The following is a 20,778-nucleotide window of genomic DNA, read 5'->3' on the forward strand; positions in this document are numbered from 1 at the left end:
TAAAAAAAAAAAAAAAGCAAAGTCATGTTCAAAAACAACAAAAAAAGAATTGTTGTAGTCATGGTGTCCTTCACAGCAATAGAAAACCAAAGGAAGACAGTTACTTTAATCCTTGTGTCTGAAAGTCCAATATGTAAATCCCCTATGGTTTCATTTCTATTCTTTTTTTTCCCCCTCTGAGGCAGGGCCTCATTCAGCTCAAGCTGGCCTTGTACTCTCTGTGTGGCTGAGGACTTTTAATCCTGCTGCCTCCACCTCTTAAGTATTGGGGATATAAGCATATACCACCACACCCAGATCTTTTATTTCCTGATACTTTTCAACTATAAGATAGTATTTACTGCTGGTAGCCCACATCCTGGATCCCACCATTTGGAAAGTGAGGCAGGCAATCTCTACAAGTTCAAGGTGAGCCTGGTCTTCATATTGAGTTCCAGGACAGCTAGACATACACAGTGAGGCAGTGTCTCAAAACAAAAACAAACCAAAAAAAAAAAAAATCCTGACTACTGCTGTGCCTAGCAAGTTTTGATAAAAGTCTGAACATTATATATGAAAACTTGAGATAGCCTTTGGTTTTCATTCAGACAACCACAGACGGTGTCCTATGGGCAAAATCTGGTTTGTTACTTGGTCTGGCCTTAAGGTAAGAATGTTTGCTGTATTTCTAATTACCCGAAAGAACATTGGCTGACACATGAAACATAAAATTCATACTTTGGTGTCCATATGAAACTTTACTGGAATGTAGTCAAATTTATATATTCATCTATCAGAGGATCAGGAAGACACCTGCATTTGGGGTTTAGTTGACATTTAGTTCTTGAGGGAACTGGTCAATTTGTGGTTTATCTGTGCTATTAGTTATAACTAAAAGTACTATTGCCCAAGCTGTTAGTTGTTGGGCCCAGCACTACAAGTTGGGTTCATCCTCTCTACATCTTTCTGCTTAAGAGCATAGATCTTCCAAAGCCGCCTTGCTGCTTCAGTAATGCCTTTAAGTGGACTAACCTGTGCCTATGCCTCTCTCTCTCTCTCTCTCTCTCTCTCTCTCTCTCTCTCTCTCTCTCTCTCTCTCTCTGTGTGTGTGTGTGTGTGTGTGTGTGTGTGTGTGTGTGTGTGTGTTGTAGCATTCCTAGTCCTAGAGGAGGAACAATCAAGAAATCAGACTGCCATTGAGGAGATAGGTGTTCAAGTGTTTGTATTTCCACATTTTTCAATGGCTTCCCCTTATTTTGGACAAGGAAGTACCTGGAGAGCTTTGCTAGGTAGGTGCTACATGATCTAAATAACTACACAAATGAGAGTAAAACAAAATGGTCAGAAGACCCTGGTAGGAAAATGCAAGTTTACCTTGTTACTTCTATGCCAGCACAGTAACAAGGCTACAACTTAACATTTTAAAGAAATAAATGCATGCTAGAGGGAGTCACACTGGGACAATATTTTATTAGTTTTGAAATGAGGTCTATGACTTGTAAAGACACATTTTTATGTTTGCCTTGATAAGTTTTTGACACACACTCTTGACACTTCTGTCATGCCACAGAACATCTCTAGTATCCCACAAAATTTCCTGGCCTCTTCCAGGTTACTTTGCTCTCTACAATCAAAACCTGTTGGGATATTTATTCTCACATTAGTTATACTTTTTAAAATGAGTTACATTGTTACTATTCTGGCCACACATTGCCATGAGTTTTCAGATGCTGTGAATGGGTTTCCTGAGTAGAGTTGACTTCTCCAGACCCCAGATTCTTTTCTTTTGAAACAGGGTCTCTCTAGCCCCAGCTGGACTCAAACTCACGGAAGTCTTCTTGCCTCCATCTTTCAAGTATTGGACCTACAAGTATGAGGCTAAAACTGGAAGCTAAGTTATTGTTTAAAATTGGGACTGCTTGTTAACACACTGTTTTTGCTCACAACCATGATCACACATGATTAGGTAATACAAGCTATCTGATCTTTTTGGAATGCCAAACTACTTAAAAATTAACTGTAGAGGGAGGGAAAACTGAGGTGTGGGATGTAATGTATAAGAGAAGAATTTTAAAAAATGAACAGAGGGGTTGGGGATTTAGCTCAGTGGTAGAGCGCTTGCCTAGCAAGTGCAAGGCCCTGGGTTCGGTCCCCAGCTCCAAAAAAAAAAAAGAAAGAAAAGGAAAAAAAAATGAACAGTAGAATCTATTTCAATGGTGATTCATATTATCTTAGTGTGCAGTAGTCTTTGAAAATGTTCAGGGGAACAGTACCCTCAGTTCTCAGATGAGAAAAACAGTCACCAAGTAGTTATACAGAATCTATTAGCCTTTGGTACCAAGGTTGGGTTTTTCTTTTGCTTAATCCACCATCCTTGTCTATATGAACACAGAGTCTGTTATTCCAAAAGTCAACTTTGTTTCTTCTCTGAAATTTCATAGGTTACCCATTCCGTCCATCCTCCAATATAATGTTGAGCACTGAAAAGACACATCAATTAGTGTTACTTCATAACAGAAGAGCTTTGCAATAGCCACCCATCATATTATTTAGGTTCTACATCTGCTAAATAAAATTTTAAGTAGGCTGGAAAGACACATGCCCTTGGTCCCCACATTACATTTGTTTGTTTGTTTGTTTGTTTAGCTTTTCAAGACAGGGTTTCTCAGTATAGTCCTGGCTGTCCTGGAACTCTGTTGACCAGACTGGTCTCAAACTCACAGAGATCTGCCTATCTCTGCTTCCCGAGCATTGGGATTACAGCCATACACCACCACTGCCTGGTTATACTGCTTGTATTAACAGTAATTTTTTTTTCTTTTGCCCCTGTAGTGGTAGAGCTTAAATCCAGGAACATGGTTTACCACTGAATTATATCACCAGCCCCAAGAAACTTTTTTTGAGACAAAATATCGATGTAGTACTGACTGTTAATTTTTGTTATATATGTGTATAGGTGTTTTGTTTGTATGTGTGCACCACATGCATACATGCCCAAAAAGGCCAGAAGAGGGCATCAGATCTCCTGGAAGTGGAGTTACAGACACCTATGAGGTGCCACATAGGTGCTGGGGATTGGGTTCTCTAGAGTTGCAGACAGTGCTCTTAACCATTGTGCAATTTCTCCAATCCTGCCCCTTCCTCAAGACACTCAATAAATAAAATAAGACATTTTTATTTTTATTTTTGACATGCTGGGGACTGAATCCAGGGCTTTTCACATATTAAGCAATTACACTACCATCGAGCTAGAGCCCCAGCCTCCCAAATGTCGTTATCATATTGCAATACCCAGTGCTCAATCTAGTTTTTTGTCATCCACGCACCTGTTAAAGCCCAGTGATATTGCTGTGTCCATAGCCTTCTTACTTCTCACTCCAGCTAGACAAGAAAACACTAGACGGTCGGACTTGGATGGCTTCTCTTCACCATACTTCTCCTTGAACTCCCTTGGGTTCATCTGTAGTGCTTCACCTACCTCATCCACTGGGACAAAATGTTAAAGCATTCAATTAGGTTTTGGAGATAATCAGTTATTAGGCATACAAATGAATAATTTAAAAACACACATCGCTTACATGGTATGTTGACTGATCCAGGTATTTTTCCATGCTCAAGAATTTCCCATGTATTTCTAACATCAATTAACATAATGTCTTTGGAGTTCAATAGGTTTTTAAGTTCCCTATAAGTCACATCCTTAGAGAGAGTAGAACAAAAATGTTGGCTGCTTCCCCATCTTGACTTCAAACCTGAAAGAAATGAGTTTAGACAACTTTAGACACTGGTATTCACAGCTATAAGTGGGTTACAGTTAGATGATATAGCTGAGTTTACCTTTTTATTTTAATAAAGTCTGGATACATACTCTGCTCCTGGTTCCTGACTCCTGACAGAAGTACATAGAGTTTCTGAGGGTGATACATGACTTCTGTGTCTGAATGAGATTGACTTTGACCTAGACAACTTGAGGGTTGCACTGACTGCCTGGAAAACTAAGCTGTTTGCGGTTTATTTGATCACACTCTGAGACCGTATACTGGAAAAACCTCTCTTTAGTTGGGGGTGTGTCTCAGCCCCAGCACACACCTTTAATCTGAGAGCTTTCAGTTTATTGTAAAAAATATGTCAAGAGGCAGAGCAACCAACCAATTGACAGGGGAATGAACATAGAGAAAAAAAATCAGAGAAAGTGAGAGGAAGTGAGGACGACAGATAAAGAGATGCACAGGAAGTAGAAGGGAGGGGCATTCAGTTGGAAGGGTTTTTAAGACAGTGTGGAGAACTATTTTGGTGGTGTTGTTTGGGATCTTTCCCCCCCTTTTGGGGTTGAAGGGGAAGGTCAGCTGGGTGTTTTCTTTGCCTTTCTGAACTAGCAGGCTTTCACCACAGCATCTGGCTCCTGGGTCTTCATTTGGTGAAATCCAATGTCTGGGCTTTTGTTTAAAAAAAAACAAAACAAAACGAAACAAAACACCAAGCCAAGAATAGAAAGTGGAACTTTCAGGCTTGATCTTCTGTGTAGTGGAACAAGGCTGGAAGGTTGGATTAGCAATAAACAGCGCTTATATTATGACGCTTCCATTAAACTCTTTTATCTATGGAATTGGAGATCTGCTGGGTAAACGCATCCATGTGTCAGGAACATGGCACACCCCAGCTCCAGGCATGTAAGGCTCCTCTAGATCCCATACCATGACTTCCTCTACAGAACATACCATGACTTCTTCTGCAGGTTATTCACTTGTATTCCTTAATAATTTAAAATAACCTAATCAAGATGCTTACCCGAGTTGTTAGCAAATTAATGAACCTGAGGAAGGAGCCATGGCATCTTTAATTTATAGTCAGCTGGTCAGAAGTAAGAGAATTCTGGGCTTGGGTTTGGTGTCTATAGTAGGAGCCATCTTGTTAGAAAGTCTTTGGGTGTTTTAAGTAACTCTGGTTAGTTGGCTCAGAATTAAAATTTAAGACTCAAATTATTAGAGAAATTAGCTTGGTGTAGGAAAACTACACATCTGGTGTCAGAAGCTATATGGGGAGATAGGTCAGCAGTGAAGTGCTTCCTTTTAATATGTGAGGCCCCTGACTCCATCCTATATAACTGAAAAGAAAAAAAGTGGCATGAGCAGATCACAAAGTCTTTCCCAATATGCACACATTCTGACTGAACAACAGGATGCAGCCTGTCATTTAAATGCTTGACAGCTGGCTTTCCTCCAGCTCCATATCCTCTCCAGACTCTTTAGTTAGCAAGAGATTAGAAACATATCAAACATTTAATAATTTAGCTATATGCATAATTCATTAAGACCACCCTAACTCAAGTGACAGTATGAGGAAAATTTTAACTTCATTTCCCTTTGCAATTAAAGATAGTACCTGTACGTCTTAGAGCATCTGTTGCTGTGATGCACATGACCAAAAGTGGATTGGTAAGAAAGGGTTTATTTTGCTTCATAGCTCATAAGTCCGTCAGTGATGGAAGCAAGAGACAGGAATTCAGCATAGAAACTGATGCAGAGAACAGGGACAATTGCTGCATATTTGCTAGTTCTCCATGGCTTCTCACACATCCCAGGATCACTTGTGCAGGGGTCACACACCTACAGTGGGTTGACCCCTCTCGCGTAAGTCTTTAGTCAAGGAAATGCCCCCAGACACGCCCACTGGCCAGTCTGCTGTGATTCGCTGAGAAGAGCACACATGTTTGTTAGTACCCATGCCAAAGGTGCATCTAGACTCTGTCAAAAAGAAGCCTGCATACAGCAATGTCTCAAATTAGTTGGGAAAGATGTTCAATAAAATGTTTAGTCAACTAATTAGAAGAATGTGAGCAGGCTCTTGATTCCTGATTCTTAAACAAATTCTAAATACAAAGCTAATATCTTAAGGATATTAACATAATAATTGAAATTTGGTGCCATGGTTTGTATATGCATGGCCCAGGGAGTAGGATTATTTGGAAATGTGGCCTTGTTGGAGTAGGTGTGGCCTTGTTGGAGTAGGTGTGGCCTTGTTGGAGTAGGTGTGGCCTTGTTGGAGTAGGTGTGTCACTGTGGGCGTGGGCTTTAAGACCCTCATTCTAGTTGCCTGGAAATCAGTATTCTGCTGGCAGCCTTCAGATGAAGAGGTAAAACTCAGCTCCTCCTGCACCATGTCTGTCTGGATGCTGCCATGCTCCTACTTTGATGATAATGGACTGAACTTCTGAACCTGTAAGCCAGCCCCAATTAAATGTTGTCCTTATAAGAGTTGCCTTGGTCATGTCTGTTCACACCAGTAAAATCCTAAGACATTTGGGGACAAAAGTCATAAAAGGTTTGTTCTTAAAGTTTAATAAGTTCGGGGTTGGGGATTTAGCTCAGTGGTAGAGTGCTTGCCTAGCAAGCGCAAGGTCCTGGGTTCGGTCCCCAGCTCCGAAAAACAAAAACAGAAACAAAGTTTAATAAGTTCTTAAATATGAGAAATGCACCATGAACAATTTGACACTGAGTGGCAGGCAAGAAGGCATATGTAGATGAAGATTGGAGGTAACATTACAAAAACAGAGCTCATAGGAATACCAGGATAAGGCCAAGATCCCACGTGAACAGTGGTGAAAATACACAAACAGAAAGCTGACAGGCAAAATGAAAATGAGCAATAAAATGAGAAAAGTGGCCCAATCTCACTACAATTAAAAAATATGAGTGTTAGCCCTGTCTCAAAAACAAAACAAAACAAAAAAAACAAGAAACAAAACACAAGAAGAGATACAAGAGTTAAAACTTTGTTTCGGACCTGTAAAGCTTAAAATTATTGATAATGCTTGTGGTGGTTTAAATATGCTCGGCCCAGGGAATGGCACTATTAGGAGGTGTGGCCTTGGTGGGGTAGGTGTGGCCTTGTTGGAGGAAGTGGGAGTGGCTTTGAAGCCCCGCCCAGTGCAGAATAATCAGTTTTCTCCTGGATTCAGTCAATGCAGAACTCTCAACTCATCCTGCACCATGCCTTCCTGGATATTGCCATGCTCCCGCATTGATAGTAATGGATTGAAATTCTTAACCTGTAAGCAAGCACTAATTAAATGTCTTTTATAAGAGCTGCCTTGGTCATGGTGTCTGTTCACAGCAGTAAAACCCAAATTAAGACAATGCCAAATTAGTGAAAGCATGGGGAGGCATGGGGAAATGGATTCTCTCAGACATTGTCATTAAGAACTCTTAAAGAGGGACTAGAAAGATAGCTTGGTGGTTAAAGCTACTTACTGCCCTTCCAGTGGACCTGGGTTTGATTACATTTTGTGATCATTCACCAAAAGAAAAAAAGAAAAAAAAAAAAAGAAAAATCTATTCAAATTAAAGACTGGGGGTTGGGGATTTAGCTCAGTGGTAGAGCGCTTGCCCAGCAAGCTCAAGGCCCTGGGTTCGGTCCCCAGCTCCGAAAAAAAGAAAAAAAGAAAAAAAAAAAAAGACTGCAGGCTGAATTCCCACTTTTTCTATGTGGCATGGTTAGAAACTGGAAAACTATATAATTTCATAAATTTTGTTAAGCCTGATTCTAGTGCTGTTTACCAATCCTGGAAAATATAACCACAACACCAACTCTTGAAACTGGATCCAAGACTCTTTCTTCTCCTTGCAGTCGTCAGACTGACTTTTAATAATTCAGCTTTACTTGCGTGTGAGATAGTAGGTGTGAAGATGGGTTTTCTTGCCTTTTCCACTCAGTGATCAAAGCCTGAGGCAACCATGTATTTCCTTTGGTCTTCCCCTTACCCAAGATTCTCAATCTGGAGCCATATACATATTTAGCTTTTTTTAATTGCATATATTCCATAGTATGGATGTACTATAGTTTACTAACCAGTCACTTATAGAAAATTTCAGTTTTTTTTTTTCTTTTTTTCTTTTTTTTTTTTTCGGAGCTGGGGACCGAACCCAGGGCCTTGCGCTTCCTAGGCAAGCGCTCTACCACTGAGCTAAATCCCCAACCAAAATTTCAGTTTTTTTGAAAAATTCTTTGAGTTCATTTTTAAATATTGCCTCTTCTTTCAAAGAAGTGACTGCAGTGGCCTAGCAAGCTAACCTCCCTCACTTGCTCCCTTTTAAACACCTTATGTTACTGAAGATGGGCTTTTCCTGTGCACTATTTATTTATTTGCACCAAGCTATAACCGTTCTGTATACTATATCCTTCTTGTAAATTGACCACTTGGGTCTGGTGTTCAACCAAAGAAACACTCATCAGTTCTTACACTGAAGAATAAAATGGCTAAGTATTATAGAATATATGTGTGAATAGACAGACACATATCAGGTATTATGTTATATGTAGGATGATGTCACAGGTGAGGCAGGTACAGGATAGAAGGAGGCCTGTCATTGGAGGAGAAGGAAGGATGGGCGGGAGAGCAGTTTGAAGGAAGAGGAGGAGACTGGAATGGAAAGGAAGAGACAGGAAGGAGAGAGAGAGAGAGAGAGAGAGAGAGAGAGAGAGAGAGAGAGAGGGAGGGAGAGAGAGAGAGAGAGAGAGAGAGAGAGAGAGAGAGAGAGAGAGAGAGAGAGAGAGAGAGGAGAAACCATGACAGGACGATGGAGGCTGACGTAAAGATCTCGTTCTGTATATTTACAGGTTGTTATTAATGTTCTCAAGGGATGGATGGTATTGGGCTTTGTATGTTTAAGTGGGCAATTATATCTTACCAATTGGGTCAAAGGTTATTATATTGTGTGTTCTTTTATGTGATGGTTTGAGTGTAGGAAAGTGTGTGGTGGCAAAAGACACTGGGCTGCCAAGGAGTTGGGATGTGTATCTAGCAGATATCTTGGGGCACCATGGTGCTAAACCTAGGGGGATAAAAGAACTAATACTTTTTTATTTTTTATATTTTTACAACAGTTATAGCACCAAGAAAACTAGTGAATGCATGTTTGGGTTAAAATAAAATTAATATGTATACAGTAGAATCAATAATTATTCCTGTTGTCATGAATTATAGCATACTGCCCCTTCTGAGGGAAATCTCTCTTCATTTCCACACAGGACACTGAACTCTCCTTTCGTATCTAATATTGCTTGCTACTTCTCTAACAATTCTAGCTCTAGGTATTCATTCTAACAAAAATAGTTGTTTATGGGCACAGGGTAGATTAGACGATGATTATCAAATAATTTTATAATAAAAACCTGGACTAAAATTTTCTATAAGTGACTGGTTAATAAACCATAGTACATTCCCAATATGGATTATATGCAATTTAAAAACAGCTAAATATGTATGTGACTCAAATATAGACATATATACATGATTCACACATATATAAGAACTTATTTATGGATAATGATAGAAAAGTTTAAGTGGTTTTTTTTCTTTTATAAAAATTGTTTATCAATTCTATTTTTGTATAAAACACAAAGGAGAGACCTGGCCAATCAACACATGACTGACCACAGGGAAAGGAATTTATCAAACTTCCAGTCTAAAAGCATACAAATGTGTCTTTTGTCTACAGTAATTATCTATGCTTTCCCACACACCGACTGGTACCCTCTGCCCAGTTACACACAGTGAGGAGAGCAGGTGGTTTAAGAGTCTTTACCATGGCTATCTGAGAAGAGTGGGGTGTAAGTTATTTAACAGAGATCTGGGGCTGTTTTTTGGTTTGTTTGGTTGGTTGGTTGGTTTTTGCTTTATTTCAGTGAAAATATAACCATGCAGTATCTGTGTAATTTTAAAAATACACAAAGGCACCTTCCTCTGGCATTTTGATCAATTCAAGATCTTTGGGTTTTCCATTGCGGTCATCCTGGATAGAGCTATGGACTTGTATCTGTCTCCTTCCCACCCATCCAGGCACAAATGGTGAACTAAATCTTTAGCAGCTGGTTGGGGATTTAGCTCAGTGGTAGAACGCTTGCCTAGGAAGCGCAAGGCCCTGGGTTCGGTCCCCAGCTCCGGAAAAAAAAAAAAGAACCAAAAAAAAAAAAAAAAAAAAAAAAAAAAAAAACCTTTAAAAAAAAAAAATCTTTAGCAGCAAGAGTTGTATCCCCTGCAGAAGGCCTGGAAGGCTGGTTGTCTAATAAACAATTGCTTCCGAAAGGTGAAAGAAAACAATTTGCCCAGAAAAAGTCCATCTTGAGTAACTTAAGGTGTTAAGAACGGAGCAAGGGAGGCTAGCTTGCTGGGCCCTGCAGCTGCTTCTTTGGAAGAAAATAGACGCGAAAGAAGAGACAATATTTAAAAATAAAACATAAGGAAGGCACTGATGACCGGGTTTGAGCTTTAGACCTAGCTAAATCCATAGCTTTTCACTTCTCTGCCTTCTGCTTCCGAACTTGCGAAACAAATGGGGGTGGGGGGTGATTTCCTAGTTCTAACGCGTTTTAATTCCGGTGGGTGGGGGTGGGGTGAGCTCTGTCCCTGGTGGATCCCAACAGTAAGTTTAAAAGGGCAGGTTTGTAGTTTAGCTTCTCCGGAGCCTTCTTGCTAGCTCCGGAGGGATGAATTGACCTTCATCACTCAAACTTGCACAATTCATTCCCATCATAAATAACCTTGGTGCCATATTTACTCTGTCGCAGTGTTCATTAGCGGATCTCCAGTCTACAAGAGCATGGAGTCCGGAGGAGCAAAAGGAGCAAAAACTGCAGGTGGGCACTACATACCTACGTGCGGATCCCAGCAGGATTCACTTTATTAATAACTAAAAGTCTAAAGAAGAGAGTATGGTCATCCCCTCCCCGGCACCCGAAATCAAGCGCCTTTCCCTCCCCAGGGGTTGCCAAGCTCACCGCCAAGCGCAGGCTCCACTGATCCTAGGACCGCCCTGCATGAGGTCCCAAGCACCAGCCTGGCCAGCATCACAATGGGCTCTCTGAGACCCCGGGGCTGCTGACCACTTCCTTTCCTCCGCTCCTTCCTGCTCCTCTTCCCACAGGCGCTGTCCAGGCTCTTGAGCGCCCCACAGCCAGCACCGGCAGAAAGGGGTACTGCCACACAGTTACAATTTTACTTTATTGGACAAGGTTCTTGGCAGGGTTAAACTTTAGAGTGTTAGCCTCCCATTGCTACATTAACAAATCACCACATATTTACTGGATTAAAACAACAGAAATTATTTACAATTTTGAAGTTATCACACTTAACCAAAATAAATGTGTCTGGAAAATAGGTGGGGTTTTTTTTGTTTGTTTTTGTTTTGTTTTGTTTTAAATTTCTGGGAAGATTTTATTTTTACTTGCCACATTCCTTGGCTCCTGGTCTTTATCTTCAAAGCCACTATCTAAGCATCTTCGAATCTCTCTGGCTGACCCTGGCATCTACCGTAAGCCCTTTCATTTGCCCTTCTCGCTTTTTCCTTTAAGGACCTTTATAAGATCACTGAAATAATCCAAGTCAATCTCCCCGCTTCCAGATATTTTATATGTGATTATATCTGCAAAGTCCCTTTGTGGTGGTTTGAATAAGAATGGTCGCCACAGTTGAAGGGGTTTGCAACCCCATAGGAAGAAAAACAATATCAACCAACCAGATCTCCAAGAGCTCCCAGGGACTAAACCACCAACCAGTGAGTACACGGGGAGTGACCCATGGCTCCAGCTGCATATGTAGCAGAGGATGGCATTGTTGGGCAACAATGGGAGGAAAACCCTTGGTCCTATGAAGACTTGATACCTCAGTGTAGGGGAATGCCAGGGCAGGGAGGCAGGAGAGAGTGTGTGGTTAGGTGGGTGGGGGAGTTCCCTCATAGAAGCAGGGGCAAGGGGCTGGGATGGGGGTTTCCGGAGGGAAAACCAGGAAAGGGGATAGCATTTGAAATGCAAATAAAGAAAATATACAATAAAAAATATCACATTGTCGATAAACAAGAATGATACTACTATTTTTTTGTTAATAATAACAAAAGTGTTGTGTCCCCTAAATTTAAGTTGAAAATGATATTAATAAAATGGAAAAAAGTCACTTATATTAACATTAAAAAACGAATGGTCCCCACATGCTCATATATTTGAATATGTAGGGAGAGGCAATAGGACTTGTGGCCTTGTTCAGAAAAGTGTGTAATAGAGCAGGCTTTGATGTTTCAAATTCTTAAGCCAGGTTCAGTGAGTCTCCCTTCTCCTGCTGCCTGCAGGATCTGATGTAGAACTCTACCTCTCCAATACCAGGTCTCCCTGCACACCACCATGCTTTCTGTCATAATAATGGACCAAACCTGAAACGGAAAGCCAGCGCCAACTAAATGTTTTCCTTCAGACGAGTTGCTGTGCTCATGGTGTCTCTTCATGGCAATAGAACATTGCTTAAGATACCAGATAAGAGAACACATTTCAGGTTTCAGGGATTTGGGCGTGTGTGGGGTTGAGAGTGTTGGGGCTCTCCCCTTCCATACAAAAAGTCTTTCATTCCCTTAACTTTCTCCTGAGTTTACTTCTCCAAACCTCATAAAAGTTGCATTGAACTGGACTTTAGTCCGTTAAAAACTAACATATTATGACCAAGGAATAATTCCATTAAATACACACTTTGAAATCAGGCTATTTTAATAAATGAGTATTTTTAATAGAAGTCAGGTGTGTGTAGTATGTTGTCTGTATGTGTATGTAGTATAAGTACTGGTTAGAGAGGTACATACGTGTGTATGGAGTCAGAAGTTGATACTGGGTGTCTTTTCTCAATCATACAACCTTTATTTTTTGAGACAGGGTCTCTTACTGGACCCGAATATGATCAAGTCAATAGAGAGATAACTTCATGGTTAAGAGTAAATATTGCTCCTGCAGGGGACGCAGGTTCAATCTCCAACATTATCTGGTGGTTCACAACAATCTATAGTTCCATACACAGGAAATCCAATTCTCTCTTCTGATCTTTGAGGGTACCAGACAAGCATGTGGTGCACAGGCACATATGAAAACAAAACACTCATATACATAAACTAAATAAATATAATTAAAAAAATAAGATGAAGAGCTCAGATAGGCTGTCTGGCCCCTGAGCTTCAAGGATCAGTCTGTCTCTGCACTCCCACCCAGGTCTCCCTCAGCACTGGAGTTATGGCACATCTTGTTCTGAGATTCTGAGTTCAAGTCCTCATGCTCGAGTAGCAAACACTTCAACTGAGTCATCTCCCTAAATCCAATAGCTCAGTATTTATTAAACCACATCAGATTTCTGTGCCAATGACATTATCAACTACTATGTTTTTCCTAATCGTTTATAATTTACTATTTAAATGTTGGTGTGTGTAGGAGGCACATGTATGCCACAGCATGTGTGCTGGAGCTCAATAGACAACTTTGCAGAGTCAGTTGTCCTCTTGTCTTAGAGTTTTACTGATGTGAAGAGACACCATGAACAAGGCAACTCGTATAAGGACAACATTTAATTGGGGCTGGCTTACAGGTTCAGAAGTTTAGTCCATTATCATCATGATAGGAAGCATGGCGGTGCCCAAATAAAGCTGGAGAAGGAGGTAAGAGCTCTGCATCTTGATCTGAAGAAAGCCAGAGAAGACTGCCTCACACTAAGCAGAGCTTGAACATAAATATTACCTCAAAGTCCTGTCTCCACAATGACACACCTTCCCTAGCAAGGCCACACCTCCTTGAATAAGTTCCACTTCCTATGGGCCAGGCATATTCAAACTACCACATTCTGTAATCCCCACATTCTACTCTGTAATCCCCATAGGCTTGTTCAAACATATGAGCCTATAAGGGCCATACTTAACCATAGCATAATACACAATATATCGAGTACAACTTCAAAAGTCCTATAGTCCACCGTTGTCTCAACAATATTTAAAAGTTCAAAGTCTCTTCTGAGACTCATGTAATCACTTAATTGTAATCTTCTATAGTATTAAAATCAAAGAGCAGATCACATACTTTCAACATATCATGGCACAGGATATAAATTACCACTCCAAAATTGTCACAGTGAGGAAATACTGAACTGAAGCAAGATTAAAAGCCAGCTGGGAAAACTCCAAACTCCGTATCTCCATGTCCAACGTCAAAGCAAGCACTCTTCAGATCTCCGACTACTTTCATTCTTGTTGACTGTGAAAAACGTCATTCTTTTGGGCTGGTTCTACTCCTTGTTAGCAGCTTTCCTCGGTAGGTATCCCACAGCTCTGGAATCTCTAACATCTTGGGGTATCCAAAGCAACTTCGGCTTCACAGTTTCTTGTTCCAAAGTTTGGTATTCACACATGATCTTCTGGGCTCCTCCAAGGGGCTTGGGTTACTTCTCTAGCTCTGCCCTCCATAGCACTCTAGGCTCTGGTTGACTTCACTCCATTGCTGCTGCTATTTTTGGTGGTCATCCCATGGTTCTGGCATTTGCAACTAGGTTTCACTGTCAAGTCTCACTTGTGTGCATGACTCCTTCAGTCCAAAGCCATTAATTCAACTGAGGCTACACCTTCATCAATGGCCTTTCGTGGCCTCTCACAGCACCAAGCCTCAGTTGCTCTCCATAACCCTGTCACATCTTTAAAACTAGTATGACCTAGGTGACTTTTAACATAATACCAAGTTCAGCTGCCAGCATAATATCTATCTCTGGAACACCGCTCCTTTGTGCTCTCAGAAAACACTTGCCAGAAAATTTCACCTCAATGATGATGGTCTCTTCTAATCCCCATTAATTTCTTAGTTCCAACTAGTAACTCTTTCTAGTCTTGACCCCAAAGCTAGAGCCACTGGGGCTGAAGATGTTGAGTTCTGTTATGTGCTGTAGCTGGAATATTCCCACCTTGTTCTATTAAATTATCACCAGCTTTCTATTCTCAGTGAATTCATTCTCTGTCTAAGCTTGTGTCTTAGGGTTTTACTACTGTGAACAGACAACATGACCAAGGTAACTCTTATAAGGACATCATTTAGTTGGGGCTGACTTACAGGTTCAGAGGTTCAGTCCATTATCGCCAAGGCAGGACCACTGCAGGTCCAGACAGGTATGGTGCAAGAATAGCTGAGAATTCTAAATCTTTATCTTATGGCTAATCTTACCTTTAGCTAAATACTGGCTTCCAGGCAGCTAGGATAAGGGTCCTAAAGACCACACCCACAATGACACACCTACTTCAACAAGGCCACACCTTCTAATAGTGCCATTCCCTAGGCCGAGCTTATACAAACCATCACACTTGGCTATCCTAAAATTTGCTCTGTAGATTGACTGTGAACTCAAAGATCTACAGACCTGTCTCCAGAGTACTGCTGAGTACTGGATTGGAGGCATGGTCCACTATGCCTGTACTTAAATTTTTCTCTACCAGGCTGACTGAATTTGAATTTTTTCCTTTCTAAGCTTGCTACACTTGATCGAAATGATCTTCATGAGTGTACACCAGAGGACAAAGTCTGTGCTGGGCTGTATTGAGACTTCCAAGGTCAATGCTATTACTCTGAATCTTTTCACCTTAGCCTCAGGCAAACCCTTCAGACAAGAGCTAAAAGCTTTCACATTCTCAACCAAAACATGATAATAATAATCTCCAGGCAACATATTAAAATTCCACTTCGGACCTGCGGATCCCGGCCCGCAGCAGCTCTCTGCTCCCAGACCCCGTGAGAGAGAGACCCAACCGCCTGGTCAGGTGGGCACTCCTGAGGCTGCAGAGCGGAAGAGACCACCAACACTGCCCACCCCTGCCCACATCCCTGGCCCAAGAGGAAACTGTATAAGGCCTCTGGGCTCCCGTGGGGGAGGGCCCAGGAGCGGCAGGACCCCTGCCTGAGACATCGCCGGAACCTGAAGGAAACAGACCGGATAAACAGTTCTCTGCACCCAAATCCCGTGGGAGGGAGAGCTAAACCTTCAGAGAGGCAGACAAGCCTGGGAAACCAGAAGAGACTGCTCTCTGTACATACATCTCGGACGCCAGAGGAAAACACCAAAGTCCATCTGGAACCCTGGTGCACTGAAGCTCCCGGAAGGGGCAGCACAGGTCTTCCTGGTTGCTGCCGCCGCAGAGAGCCCGTGGGCAGCACCCCTCGAGCGAACTTGAGCCTCGGGACCACAGGTAAGACCAACTTTTCTGCTGCAAGAAAGCTGCCTGGTGAACTCAAGACACAGGCCCACAGGAACAGCTGAAGACCTGTAGAGAAGAAAAACTACATGCCCGAAAGCAGAACACTCTGTCCCCATAACTGACTGAAAGAGAGGAAATCAGATCTACAGCACTCCTGACACACAGGCTTATAGGACACTCTAGCCACTGTCAGAAATAGCAGAACAAAGTAACACTAGAGATAATCTGATGGCGAGAGGCAAGCGCAGGAACCCAAGCAACAGAAACCAAGACTACATGGCACCATCGGAGCCCAATTCTCCCACCAAAACAAACATGGAATATCCAAACACACCAGAGAAGCAAGATCTAGTTTCAAAATCATATTTGATCATGATGCTGGAGGACTTCAAGAAAGACGTGAAGAACTCCCTTAGGGAAACACAGGAAAACATTAATAAACAAGTAGAAGCCTACAGAGAGGAATCGCAAAAATCCCTGAAAGAATCACAAAAATCCCTGAAAGAATTCCAGGAAAACACAATCAAACAGTTGAAGGAATTAAAAATGTAAATAGAAGCAATCAAGAAAGAACACATGGAAACAACCCTGGATATAGAAAAGCAAAAGAAGAGACAAGGAGCTGTAGATACAAGCTTCACCAACAGAATACAAAAGATGGAAGAGAGAATCTCAGGAGCAGAAGATTCCATAGAAATCATTGACTCAACTGTCAAAGATAATGTAAAGCAGATAAAGCTACTGGTCCAAAACATACAGGAAATCCAGGACTCAATGAGAAGATCAAACCTAAGGATAATAGATATAGAAGAGAGTGAAGACTCCCAGCTCAAAGGACCAGTAAATATCTTCAACAAAATCATAGAAGAAAACTTCCCTAACCTAAAAAAAGAGATACCCATAGACATACAAGAAGCCTACAGACTCCAAATAGATTGGACCAGAAAAGAAACACCTCCCGTCACATAATTGTCAAAACACCAAACGCACAAAATAAAGAAAGAATATTAAAAGCAGTAAGGGAAAAAGGTCAAGTAACATATAAAGGCAGACCTATCAGAATCACACCAGACTTCTCGACAGAAACTATGAAGGCCAGAAGATCCTGGACTGATGTCATACAGACCCTAAGAGAACACAAATGCCAGCCCAGGTTACTGTATCCTGCAAAATTCTCAATTAACATAGATGGAGAAACCAAGATATTCCATGACAAAACCAAATTTACACAATATCTTTCTACAAATCCAGCACTACAAAGGATAATAAATGGTAAAGCCCAACAGAAGGAGGCAAGCTATACCCTAGAAGAAGCAAGAAACTAATCATCTTGGCAACAAAACAAAGAGAGTGAAAGCACACAAACATAACATCACATCCAAATATGAATATAACGGGAAGCAATAATCACTATTCCTTAATATCTCTCAACATCAATGGCCTCAACTCCCCAATAAAAAGAAATAGATTAACAAACTGGATACGCAACGAGGACCCTGCATTCTGCTGCCTACAGGAAACACACCTCAGAGACAAAGACAGACACTACCTCAGAGTGAAAGGCTGGAAAACAACTTCCCAAGCAAATGGTCAGAAGAAGCAAGCTGGAGTAGCCATTCTAATATCACATAAAATCAATTTTCAACTAAAAGTCATCAAAAAAGATAAGGAAAGACACTTCATATTCATCAAAGGAAAAATCCACCAAGATGAACTCTCAATCCTAAATATCTATGCCCCAAATACAAGGGCACCTACATACGTAAAAGAAACCTTACTAAAGCTCAAAACACACATTGCACCTCACACAATAATAGTGGGAGATTTCTTTTTTTTTTTTTCTTGTTCTTTTTTTCGGAGCTGGGGACCGAACCCAAATAGTGGGAGATTTCAACACCGCACTCTCATCAATGGACAGATCATGGAAACAGAAATTAAACAGTGATGTCGACAGACTAAGAGAAGTCATGAGCCAAATGGACTTAAAGGATATTTATAGAACATTCTATCCTAAAGCAAAAGAATATACCTTCTTCTCAGCTCCTCATGGTACTTTCTCCAAAATTGACCATATAATTGGTCAAAAAAACGGGCCTCAACAGGTACAGAAAGATAGAAATAATCCCATGCGTGCTATCGGACCACCACGGCCTAAAACTGGTCTTCAATAACAATAAGGGAAGAATGCCCACATATACGTGGAAATTGAACAATGCTCTCCTCAATGATAACCTGGTCAAGGAAGAAATAAAGAAATTAAAAACTTTTTAGAATTTAATGAAAATGAAGGTACAACATACCCAAACTTATGGGACACAATGAAAGCTGTGCTAAGAGGAAAACTCATAGCGCTGAGTGCCTGCAGAAAGAAACAGGAAAGAGCATATGTCAGCAGCTTGACAGCACACCTAAAAGCTCTAGAACAAAAAGAAGCAAATACACCCAGGAGGAGTAGAAGGCAGGAAATAATCAAACTGAGAGCTGAAATCAACCAAGTAGAAACAAAAAGGACCATAGAAAGAATCAACAGAACCAAAAGTTGGTTCTTTGAGAAAATCAACAAGATAGATAAACCCTTAGCCAGACTAATGAGAGGACACAGAGAGTGTGTCCAAATTAACAAAATCAGAAATGAAAAGGGAGACATAACTACAGATTCAGAGGAAATTCAAAAAATCATCAGATCTTACTATAAAAACCTATATTCAACAAAACTTGAAAATCTTCAGGAAATGGACAATTTCCTAGACAGATACCAGGTACCAAAGTTAAATCAGGAACAGATAAACCAGTTAAACAACCCCATAACTCCTAAGCAAATAGAAGCAGTCATTAAAGGTCTCCCAGCCAAAAAGAGCCCAGGTCCAGACGGGTTTAGTGCAGAATTCTATCAAACCTTCATAGAAGACCTCATACCAATATTATCCAAACTATTCCACAAAATTGAAACAGATGGAGCCCTACCGAATTCCTTCTACGAAGCCACAATTACTCTTATACCTAAACCACACAAAGACACAACAAAGAAAGAGAACTTCAGACCAATTTCCCTTATGAATATCGATGCAAAAATACTCAATAAAATTATGGCAAACCAAATCCAAGAGCACATCAAAACAATCATCCACCATGATCAAGTAGGCTTCATCCCAGGCATGCAGGGATGGTTTAATATACGGAAAACCATCAACGTGATCCATTATATAAACAAACTGAAAGAACAGAACCACATGATCATTTCATTAGATGCTGAGAAAGCATTTGACAAAATTCAACACCCCTTCATGATAAAAGTCCTGGAAAGAATAGGAATTCAAGGCCCATACCTGAACATAGTAAAAGCCATATACAGCAAACCAGTTGCTAACATTAAACTAAATGGAGAGAAACTTGAAGCAATCCCACTAAAATCAGGGACTAGACAAGGCTGCCCACTCTCTCCCTACTTATTCAATATAGTTCTTGAAGTTCTAGCCAGAGCAATCAGACAACAAAAGGAGATCAAGGGGATACAGATCGGAAAAGAAGAGGTCAAAATATCACTATTTGCAGATGATATGATAGTATATTTAAGTGATCCCTAATGTTCCACCAGAGAACTACTAAAGCTGATAAACAACTTCAGCAAAGTAGCTGGGTATAAAATTAACTCAAATAAATCAGTTGCCTTCCTCTATACAAAAGAGAAACAAGCCGAGAAAGAAATTAGGGAAACGACACCCTTCATAATAGACCCAAATAATATAAAGTACCTCGGTGTGACTTTAACCAAGCAAGTAAAAGATCTGTACAATAAGAACTTCAAGACACTGAGGAAAGAAATTGAAGAAGACCTCAGAAGATGGAAAGATCTCCCATGCTCATGGATTGGCAGGATTAATATAGTAAAAATGGCCATTTTACCAAAAGCAATCTACAGATTCAATGCAATCCCCATCAAAATACCAATCCAATTCTTCAAAGAGTTAGACAGAACAATTTGCAAATTCATCTGGAATAACAAAAAACCCAGGATAGCTAAAGCTATCCTCAACAATAAAAGGACTTCAGGGGGAATCACTATCCCTGAACTCAAGCAGTATTACAGAGCAATAGTGATAAAAACTGCATGGTATTGGTACAGAGACAGACAGACCAATGGAATAGAATTGAAGACCCAGAAATGAACCCACACACCTATGGTCGCTTGATTTTTGACAAAGGAGCCAAAACCATCCAATGGAAAAAAGATAGCATTTTCGGCAAATGTTGCTGGTTCAACTGGAGGTCAACATGTAGAAGAATGCAGATCGATCCATCCTTATCACCCTGTACAAAGCTTAAGTCCAAGTGGATCAAGGACCTCCACATCAAACCAGACACACTCAAACTAATAGAAGAAAAGCTAGGGAAGCATCTGGAACACATGGGCACTGGAAAAAATTTCCTGAACAAAACACCAATGGCTTACGCTCTAAGATCAAGAATCGACAAATGGGATCTCATAAAACTGCAAAGCTTCTGTAAGGCAAAGGACACGGTGGTTAGGACAAAACGGCAACCAACAGATTGGGAAAAGATCTTTACCAATCCTACAACAGATAGAGGCCTTATATCCAAAATATACAAAGAACTCAAGAAGTTAGACCGCAGGGAAACAAATAACCCTATTAACAAATGGGGTTCAGAGCTAAACAAAGAATTCACAGCTGAGGAATGCCGAATGGCTGAGAAACACCTAAAGAAATGTTCAACATCTTTAGTCATAAGGGAAATGCAAATCAAAACAACC

General features: G+C 40.8%; 1 protein-coding gene across 1 annotated transcript; it reads right to left on the reverse strand.

Annotated features, from left to right (window-relative positions):
• Positions 1-1,429: 1,429 nt before the first annotated feature.
• On the reverse strand, positions 1,430-10,904 carry Tstd3 (thiosulfate sulfurtransferase like domain containing 3). The gene is given in 4 exon segments (NM_001100797.1): positions 1,430-2,459; positions 3,306-3,465; positions 3,558-3,731; positions 10,756-10,904. Coding segments are annotated over 4 exon segments (474 nt in total). The 5' UTR covers positions 10,826-10,904; the 3' UTR covers positions 1,430-2,389.
• Positions 10,905-20,778: the final 9,874 nt, after the last annotated feature.

This window comes from Rattus norvegicus, chromosome 5 (genome assembly GCF_021556685.1).
Source record: "Rattus norvegicus strain SHRSP/BbbUtx chromosome 5, alternate assembly SHRSP_T2T, whole genome shotgun sequence".
Lineage (NCBI taxonomy): Eukaryota > Metazoa > Chordata > Mammalia > Rodentia > Muridae > Rattus > Rattus norvegicus.